Raw genomic sequence first — 10,290 nt, forward strand, 5'->3', positions numbered from 1 at the left:
ACCTGGTTCCCCACGCGTGCCTGCGCATGCGACCCATGCAGGAATGGTTGGCGAAACAGTGGTCTCAGGCAAGTGGTCAGTGGGACGATCTAGTGGTCGTTTCGCGAACACTGGTACAAAGTCTTCACTGGTGGACAAGAGAGAACCTGACAAAGGGGAAACCCTTTTACGATCCAGAGATACAGGCGGTGGTCACTACGGACGCATCCGTGTCAGGGTGGGGAGCACACCTCCTTCACCACACAGCTCAGGGTCTCTGGCTCACACAGTGGCCAAGAGTCACATCAATCTGCTAGAGCTTCTGGCAGTCTTCAGAGCGCTTCGGGCGTTCGAACCCCACCTGTCGAACCTGTCAGTACAGATCCTAACGGACAGCACAACAGCATTGTTCTACATAAACAAACAGGGGGGCACTCGTTCGCCAAATATGGGCACTCAGACGGAACATTTACCTGTCATCTCAACATGTTCCACAGGATCTCAATTCACTAGCAGACGCTTTGAGCAGAGACTCCCCTCCCGGAAGAACACGAATGGTGTCTACATGAAGAAATCGTAGGAGACCTCTTCTCACAGTGGGGTTTCCCCACTATAGACCTATTCTTCACAAGCGAAAACAGACAATGCCCAGGATTCGCATCCAGGTTCCCTCAGCCAGACTGCATGGGGAACGCTCTATGGTTGAACTGGTCGGGGATGTTTGCCTACGCTTTTCCACCAACCCCTCTGTTGAGGAAGGTGGTCAACAAGATGCACAGGGAATCAATGACGCTCATCCTAATTGTTCCAATGTGGGCGAGACAACCGTGGTTCCCGCACCTGCACAAGATGACAACGTGCGTACCGATCAGGCTCCCGTGCTGGCACAACCTACTATCCCAGCTCGATGAACTTGGCAGCATGGCTCATGAAGTCATAGCGTTTGGCCATCTCAATCTACCACAGAGATGTATGGATATCCTAAAAGAATTAAGGAAACCAAACACAAGACACTTTTACTTTGATAAATGGAAGAGATTTGTTATTTGGTGCCAGAATAAAGGAATCAACCCGGTTGATTGCACTCCTTCCAATATTGTCACCTACATGCTCCACCTGCTAGACGCAGGGTTGGTATTAAATTCACTCAAGGTACACCTGGCAGCGCTGTCAGCCTACACCACCTCACATAACAAGGTGTCATGGTGAAAAGTACCAGTGGTTAAAGCCTTTATGGAAGGGGTAAAGAGACTCCACCCTCCCATTTCGAACCCACCACCAGGATGGGACCTTAATGTGGTGCTTGCTAAACTCATGGGCCCCCCCTTTGAAGCCATGCATAAAGCTAGTCTCAAACACCTGACCTATAAAACTGCCTTCTTAGTAGCCATTACAGCCATAAGAAGGGTCAGCGAGATTCAGGCTCTGTCAGTGCAGGATCCTTTCTTTACTATTCATAAGGATAAACTGGTTCTAGGAACTCACCCTAGGTTCTCACCTAAGTTCATTTAAAAATTCCCAGTTAACCAGTCCATTGAGCTACCGGCCTTCTTCCAAGAACCCAAGAGCTCTGCTGAGGTGAAACGATACACTAGATGTGCAAAGAGCGGTCCTCTACTACGCAGACAAGACCAGACCACTAAGAAAGACAGATCAACTGTTCGTCTCCGTAGCTACAGGCAGAGAAGGAGATTGCGTCTCTAAAGGTGCCATCTCAAAATGGATAGTCAAATGTATCCATCTGTGTTACTCCCTTTCAGATAAAACTCTGTCTTTTACGCCAAGGGCCCACTCTACAAGAGGCACTGGGGCCACTCTGGCTTTCATTGCAAATGTACCCCTTGACACCATTTGCAAAGCAGCTACATGGAGCTCTATTCACACCTTTACTCAGCACTACTGCATTGACACTCATTCCAAGACAGATACTCAAGTGGGACAAGCAGTTCTAAGACATTTATTTGCTCATGACCCTTCTCACATCCTACCTCCTTCTTCTAACACTGCTCGCTAATCTATGCACAGCATGTGATCTAAGCAGATTCCACAAACCTCAGAAGGGATACATTACTGGCCGTAATCGTATTTTTGAAGCTTGTATCTGCTTAGATTCACATGCGCCCGCCCTTTCTTCCCTCTGACAGAAGGCGCATGGATGCTTGTAGTCTTATCTATCTATCTGCTTGGATAATCTGTACTCACGCTACTCCTCATGCTACCTCATGTCAGAAAAAATACAATCTGAGGGTCCTACATGCGTGAGGGATCATGGGTACAGTGGATGTCACACTGGGGATAGTATTACTGGCACGCCCTAGGTTGACGCCCATTTATGAGTTTCACAAAACAAACTGTACTACTCCACAGCTTCCACTAGATGTCGGCCTATGCACAGCATCTGAATCTAAGCAGATACAAGCATCAGAAATACGATTACGGTGAGTAATGTATCCCATACTGACTCTGCATACATGACCAAAACAGTACATGGAGGGTTGGCACGCTGGGGAAGGAGGGGATTTCAGAGAGCAGATGGATCACCAGTGCAGCACGCCAAATTGTTGGTAGAGCTAATAGAAGCACTAAAAGAACCGACGGGGTGGCATTAGTAAAATACCACGCCCATAGAAGCAATAATGACGCTGCCCCCAAAGAAGCGTCAGATATAACTAAAGAAACAACTGGTGAGTACATCCTACAAAAACATGTAGAAGAAGTGCAGAGGGAGGGATACAACTCTATTCCAATTTCACAAATATTAGAGTTACAGCAAGAAGCACCAGCCGAGGAAAAAGAGTTATGGGAAAAAAGAGGGTGTACCCAGTCATCCACTGATCTTCTCTGCCAGCAAAACAACACAGGTAAGGTAGTAATGACTCAGAAACTACAAGAAATAGCTTTCCAACAACTTTATTTCCCAGCCCACAAAGCCAAACAACATATAGCAGCGGAGATTCAGGAAAACTGGTTCGTTCCAGGATTGCAAGAGCAAGTATCAAAACTGCCAATGGAATGTACTACATGCCAAATATACAATTCTGGGATGACCCTAAGAACACTAGGAGGAACACTGCCTAAGCCAATAGGACCATTTTGAGAGGTACACATAGATTATGCCGACATGGGTGAACAATGCAATGGATCCCAATACATGATAGTGATAGTGTGTCCCTTTTCAAGGTGGGTAGAGGCGAGCCATTGCGCCCACCCAGACTCAAAAGTGTGCAGCCAAGTTCCTGGTGTGGGAAGTATTTCCCCACTGGGGAATATGTGACGTGATACATTCCGACAACGGAACATATTTCTTCAACGATCTTTTCAAAGAAGTGACAGCAATGTTAGGAATAACCCACAAATTATGAATGATTTATCACCATAATCAAATGGCGTTGTTGAGAAAATAAACTGACTTCTAAAAAATAGACTCTCAAAACTATGTTACACAATGAAAAGAAATTGGACATACTGTTTGCCCCTGGCCCTACTTGAGTTAAGAAATCAACCCAGCAAGGACCTCCATTTGCCCCCTCATGAGATAGTGACAGGGAGACGCATGCACACAGCACACTCCCCACTACGAAGACAATCTGATGCACACACAAAAATCACAAAAGCAGCGCGTATGATTGCAAAACAGCTTGCGCCCCCATTCACACAAGAAGCAGCGAATGACACCGTGACACCAGCCACTGATAGCCCTACAGGTCAGCTCATGCCAGGGGAAATGGTATATGTGAGGAGTTTTGTACATCGGCGGAATACACCAAGATTCCATGGCCCATATGAAGTGGTGTACTGGATACATTTGTCCGACGTACGAAAAGTATATGATAGTATAACACCAGATGTAGAGACAGAGAGGTCAGAAGGGGTGAAACAAACTTAAACAGTGATAAAAGGGAAATAATGAACCATGTGAAAGAAGAAAAAAAACATACCAGATGCATGTTGCAGGTGGCGACAGTAAGAAAATTGCAATGAATAGAGTTGATAAAAATGCTATCTCTCTCTCTCTCTCTCTCGCTCTCTCTCAATGTGCAATGAAGTTAATGAAAGAAATTGAAGTTAGTGTAAATTTTACATGAAATGCACAGAAATTAATATATATAAAAGAGAGATCTATAAATGACAAAGTATGCATATATGTGTCTGCTTAATGCACCTTTATGTCTCATTCGGTAGGAGCAACCATGGCAACGGAGAGGGCCCCTGATGTCAACAATGTTAGAATAGATAGAAATGGAAATGTTAATTTTAATTTAAGGAGATACAGCTACGAGTGCGGACTGTTTTGTTGCGCAGTAATATTCTTTTCAATGTTGTTTGGTTTGGTGGTATATTGGGCTGTAGCATTTATATCTATAGATCTAAATGAGGGGGGAAATGGAACAAGCATGGTAAAGAAGGGGACAGATCTTATCTGGGACGGGGAAAACTGATCTGGGAACACGGGAAGCAGAGAAATGGCATACAACATGCAAATAGCACAGCCAGCACTATTATAGCAATGCACCCCACTGCCCCATGTAATGACTCTGAGTTTAACGTGTATGAGATGAACAACCCAGACCCCTCTGAATTACCCTCGTTATATGATGATTCCAACCCAACTGTATCACTCGCACCTGACACAACTGAACAATACGAAGTGCCCAAGCGCATGGTGAATGATGATGAAATACTGCAGAGAGGTTTGTGGCCCTATATAACGAATGGGAAAAGGGGGGCAGGTGGAGTACCCTTAATGCAGCAGGCTGAAAGAAAAGCTTGCAGGCACACAGGGGATAGTAAAAGACAAAAAAGGGTGGTGGGACGGAGAAAGTACGATGAATACCACAGGCTGGAATTAGATACAATAGAAGATCCGCAACACCCACACCAGTCCAATAAATGGTACGCAGACATGAGCTATACTGCAAAGCAAACAACTAATGAGAGCTGTTATTTGTGCTCTCTAATACCACATGCCTCTGGTACTCGTAAAGTACTGTTACCACAAGAGTCTTTCAAGCACTCACCGTCTCCTTTAAAATGCTGCAAAATGGAAAAACGTGTTACTCGAAACCCAAAGGAGTAATATGCCTGAAAGAACCCTTTCTAGTGATAAAAGGAACATTATATGTGGACAATAAACGGCAAGACGAGCAGATAACATGCAAAGCAGAGGCACTACGAGGGCTGGCAGACGAGAAGCTGCAATGGATCCAAAGGACATGCGCCCCAATATGGAATTAACACATCTCAAAACCAACGTGAGTAACGGCCCTTGAAAAGCCATTAAAGCTGCAGAAGGAAATATTTTATGAACTGTGCTTCCATAGAGAGGGAAAAGTAAATATGGGCACAAACAAGAACCGTAACAAAACGCTCATCATTCCAGACATGAAAAAAGGAACTGTTGCACTAATGGACACTGGCCCTCATTATGACCCAGGCGGTAAGTGAATAATGATGCCGGTAAAGTATTACCTGCATCGCTTACCGCTCCGGCCGATTAGGACCTGATAAACCGCTATTAGCGGCACCGTAATTAACGGGGCAGTTAAAAGCGCCAACTGTGCGGGCACGCGACCACCCATGCCGCAAATACCGGCATGGCACAAACAGGGGATCATCACAAGTCAGGCGGACATGCAAATAACGCCCTACTGAAGCCCGAAAAATACCTTACCGGCATGGAGCTAATTCCGCCATCGCGGACCACCTGTAAACGGCCATGAGCAATGTTCCCAACTGCCACAGTTGCACACAATCAGCACAGGTGGAGGCAATACAGACTGGGCCAGCACAAAAGGAGCACACCCCACCCCTTCCCACACCCAGTCACACTCCACAATGATTCCAATACTACTAGCAGTGCTGGGGCTGGAGGACATGATTGCAGTGGAAGTGCTACTACAACAACAACAACAACAACAACAACAGGCAGCACAAAGGAGACGCAGGAGGAGAAGGAGGGCAAGGCAGGGTCAGCATGCCCCAACAGTGCAGCCAGTGGCACCACGCAGGCAGCCCCCAATCCCTCGCATCAGAGCCAGTCCATTCAACCTAACCTCTGAGCAGATCCACACCCTGTACCGTCTGGACCGGGACACCATCACCACCATTGTGGACATGATGCATGACGACATTGTCAGCCTGATTGAAATACGCACCTCCATCCCACCCCTTCTGAAGGTAGTGTCTGTGCTCCACTTCCTGGCCACAGGCACCTACCAGCACACAGTGGGGCACATGCATGGCATTTCACAACCATTATTCTCATGTACGGTGAATCAAGTGCTTGATGCCCTCCTCAAGCACACAGACCACCACATTTCCTTACCACAGTCTGCCCAGGAGATCTCAAACACCAAAGTTGTTATCCATTCACTGGCCGGCATCGCTGGTTGCATTGGCGCCATCGACTGCACCCATGTGGAATTGGTGGTCCCACATGCCATGGAGGTAGCGTACCGCAACCGTAAGCTATAGCACTCAATCAACGTGCAAATGGTATGTGACTCAAACAAGATCATCACACATTGTTGTGCCCGATTCCCCGGATCAACCCATGATTCAATGGTCCTGCGGAACTCCACGATACCACGCTACATGGAGCGACATGCGGGGCAGAGATCCTGGCTTCTCGGTGAGTCGCATGTTAGGCCCATGGAAATGTGATGTGGGTAGGTTATTGGAGTAGAGATGCATACTTCACCTGGCTGAGATGGGGGGGTGCATACTTCAACTGGCTGAGATGGGGGGGGAGATGCATATTTCACCTGGCTGATATGGGGGGGAGGAGATGCATACTTCACCTGGCTGCGAGTGCCTGAGGGAATGGACCATACTCATACCCCAAAGCAGACCAGACTGGACCTGACCACATAATGCAAGATGTAAGCAGCCCTACCATGTAAATGATGCAGTGTCACAACCATTCCACAGCCATCTGCATGTGCACTGTACCAAATCATTCCGCATCCCCCTCAACACAATGCAGCTACAAGCAATTACTATGGCCAATAAACAGCACCAAATACCATCAACTGAAAGGACAGTCCCCCATTACTGCGTACAAAGGAGTCACATGAGGGTCAAATACATCAATACACCACTACACTGACACAGAGGTCCAACTGAATTGCATGTCACCATTTGTTGTGCATAGTGAGATCATCATGAGGCGGACATCAACGGTGCCAGGATGAAAGCATACAAATTACTGGACATCAGCCAGATCATAGAAACAACTGCCGTGGACTAACACAGTGCATGAGCACTCACAAGTCATGGCATGGGTCATGCTACACAATATGTGCATCAGACAGAATGTGCCCTTGCCCCCTGACACTGAACTGCAACCACCTGATGATGAGGATGAGGCGGGTGGGGATGGGGCAGCACCTCAGGGAGGCAGTGATGCACAGGAGGGACGTGACATGCGTCGGACTCTGATCAACCAATGTTTCTAGCACACATGGACGGGGAGTGTGACATGGAGATGGCACTCGGGGGACTGGGTGTGTCAGGGACATGGACACTGTAGACTGTTCACCAATAAAGCACACGTACGCAATAAGCAATGTCCACACATGTGAATTATGAGTTACCAAAATGTGTATTGAAGAATTATGACAAAGTGAACAAGCCCTCCACCCCACACACCCTCTTCCCCCTCCCCTCTCAACTCCCCCACACACCCTCTCCCCCTCCCCCTTCAACTCCCCCACACATCCTCTCCCCCCTCAACTCCCCCACACACCCTCTCCCCTCTCCCCCTCAACTCCCCCACACACCCTCTCCCCACTCCCCCCTCAACTCCCCCATACATGGTGTGCAGTAGCGTGCACCAGTGGTCCACATGGCACCAGTATGCATGGCTGTGCCTACTGACCTCCCCCTCTTCCAGCACCAGGTGCGCCCCTGTCCGATCTGTGCAGGTTCCTGCCAGACCTCCGCACAGGGCTGGTCCTGTTTGAACTAGCAGTTGATGATGTACCCGGTTGTTCAGAACACTGTGGTGGGCGCATGGCCTGCATTGCTGCCACCAACTCAGAGAGGAGGTGCCGCGCTGCCAATTCGGCACAAATGTCCTTCAAGGATGACTCAATAGCTGATTTCAAAGATGCAGCACATTCCCGGATGTCATCCCTTACACTCCCACATTCAGTTTTGTGCTGCGTCAACAGGCCAGTGAGCTCCTGCTGGTGCCTCTGAATGTCATGGATCCCCTCTTGGGTGGTTGGGCTGCGGTGGATCTTTGAGGGGTTTCCAAAATACTATGTTCCTCGGGCACAGTTGGCGTGGTGCTGGGAGTTGCAGGCCATGAATGATCCGGAGACAGCCGTGCATGCTGGTGTCGCGCATGCTGCATGGTGACAGCTGTAGGGAATGCAGGGGGCCTTTGGTGGGAGTTGCAACATGCAGCTGATCCTCTTCCTCATCATCAGAGACTGCTGCTGTGGCAGCTGTCTTGCCCACTGTGCTGCTTGCAGCCGATGCAGTCCCTTCTGTCACTGCCACTTGGGTGCTGGTGGCTGTTGTGGGCGCTGTAGTTGGGGCCGTAGAGCACATGGGTGCTGTGGCATGTGGTGTTGTCTTGGTCTTCCGATGTGGTGCCGGTTGGCCCATGCCCCTTGAAGTGGAGGGGCGGTGTTGTCTCTCCTCGGCCCTGGCCTTCTTACGTGGTGTGCCATATTCCTCCCTGCTGTCCTCATCACCACTGTCTGATTGCGTGCCTGTGGGGGACCAATAGAGGGAGAGGGTTAATGATGGGTCTACAGGCATCGGGCATGCATTTGGGTGGCTGCATCCATATGGAATGGCAGATGATTGACATTGGGGGAGTGACATACGGGTTGCTTGGCTTTTGGGTGGGTGATGCATGGAGTTGTCTGGCCTTACACATATGGGGTGCATTCTGCATGTGGACAAGGTGATGCTCTGCACTGCCTGTAGGCAGTCTTGTACTCATGTGTCTGGTGGACCCTGCTCTACATCATTGTACTGTCAGTTCAGGTGGACATCATCGTGGTGGTATTAGCATTGTATCATTTGGGACACCTACCTGCATCGGCCGATGACGGTGCTCCTCGCTCCATGTCCCCAACTCCGTGAATTGCCTCTGCCCCTATGGTGGTGGCGCATATCTCCTCCCACGGTTGTAATTTGATGGGGGACTCTGCACCGCCCCCTGTCGCCATCCCTATGTTGCGGTTTGTGGAGAGTATGCTGCGTACGCGTAAACGCAGGTCATCCCAGCGCTTACGGCATTCTTTTGGTGTGCAGGGTGTGGTGCCAACGGCGCTGACTTTCTGGCTGACCTCCGCCCAAATCTGCTTTTTGCACTGCAGTGCTGGATGGGACATCTCGTTTGAGAAGACCTCATCTGCATGCTCCTGCAGTGTCTCAGCTAGCATTGTCAACTCCTCTCCAGAGAAGCACTCCTTGCGCAGGTGATCTCCCATTTTCTTCACAGCTTTTGGCATGGTTAAATGCAAAAGGTAGTGGTGGAGGTGTGTAAGAGTTCCGGGGGTCAGATGACTTCTGGTTGTGGTGGATGGCAATGGATTGTGTTTTTAAACATGGCCGCCGTGCTCTTTCCTGTTCCTGTGCGATGATGCTACTTCCGGTTCCGCTTATTAAGGGTCACCGCTAATAGCGCTAACCGCTCTTAGCGGAGATCGCTATTAGCGGTGACCACTAATGCCGAAGGCTTGGATGCCGGAGGAGCTATTTCCACTACAGACGGTGCCGGAAAGGGTTTTTTTCTGGGTTTTACAGCATGGCGGTGAGGTAATTACCGGCATGGGGCAAAGCTTGTGCCCGCGAACTCGTAATGGGCCGCTTTTAGCGGTATTTTGCCAGCACGGACACGGTAATTGCGCTATGCCGGTAATGACCAGTACTTAGTGCCCGGCTCGTAATGAGGGCCACTTACTGGGTTTGCGGCAAACAGGCATACCTGCACCTTCCACAGTCATGGAGGGGCACGTGCTCTCTCGCAACGCTGCATTCCGCTCTGATGGTGATACCTGAAAGTCAAATCCAAGGGGAGAAAGGGCTGCTGCCTGCCAATGATCCAGAACCCATGCAGACAACAGAAGAAGCCCCCATCTATGCCATATCAGAGGAGAGCATGCAGAGCACAGTGTCATGGAAAAAAAGATCATCAAACTACATCTCAAAGGCATCTTCTGAACTTTTGGCCACAGATTGCAGATCGATTTCGGTTGTTCAATTCTGCTGAGACATTTTTTGCTTCCCTTGCTCCCAGCAACCAAGCACGAGCCAACGCAAAAAAATGGCTTCAAATCACCTGCTTGG

The 10,290-nt window shown here is 49.1% G+C and overlaps 1 protein-coding gene across 1 annotated transcript; it reads right to left on the bottom strand.

Moving 5' to 3' along the window:
• Nucleotides 1-8,184: 8,184 nt before the first annotated feature.
• Nucleotides 8,185-9,452, bottom strand: LOC138528065 (myb-related transcription factor, partner of profilin-like). The gene is made up of 2 exons (XM_069639511.1): nucleotides 9,032-9,452; nucleotides 8,185-8,702 (listed from the first exon to the last, which is right to left on the bottom strand). The coding sequence occupies exons 1-2, from the start codon at nucleotides 9,450-9,452 to the stop codon at nucleotides 8,185-8,187; spliced, it is 939 nt and encodes a 312-aa protein (XP_069495612.1).
• Nucleotides 9,453-10,290: the final 838 nt, after the last annotated feature.

Source organism: Ambystoma mexicanum, chromosome 7q, assembly GCF_040938575.1.
Source record: "Ambystoma mexicanum isolate Mex_15411 chromosome 7q, UKY_AmexF1_1, whole genome shotgun sequence".
Taxonomy (NCBI): Eukaryota; Metazoa; Chordata; class Amphibia; order Caudata; family Ambystomatidae; genus Ambystoma; species Ambystoma mexicanum.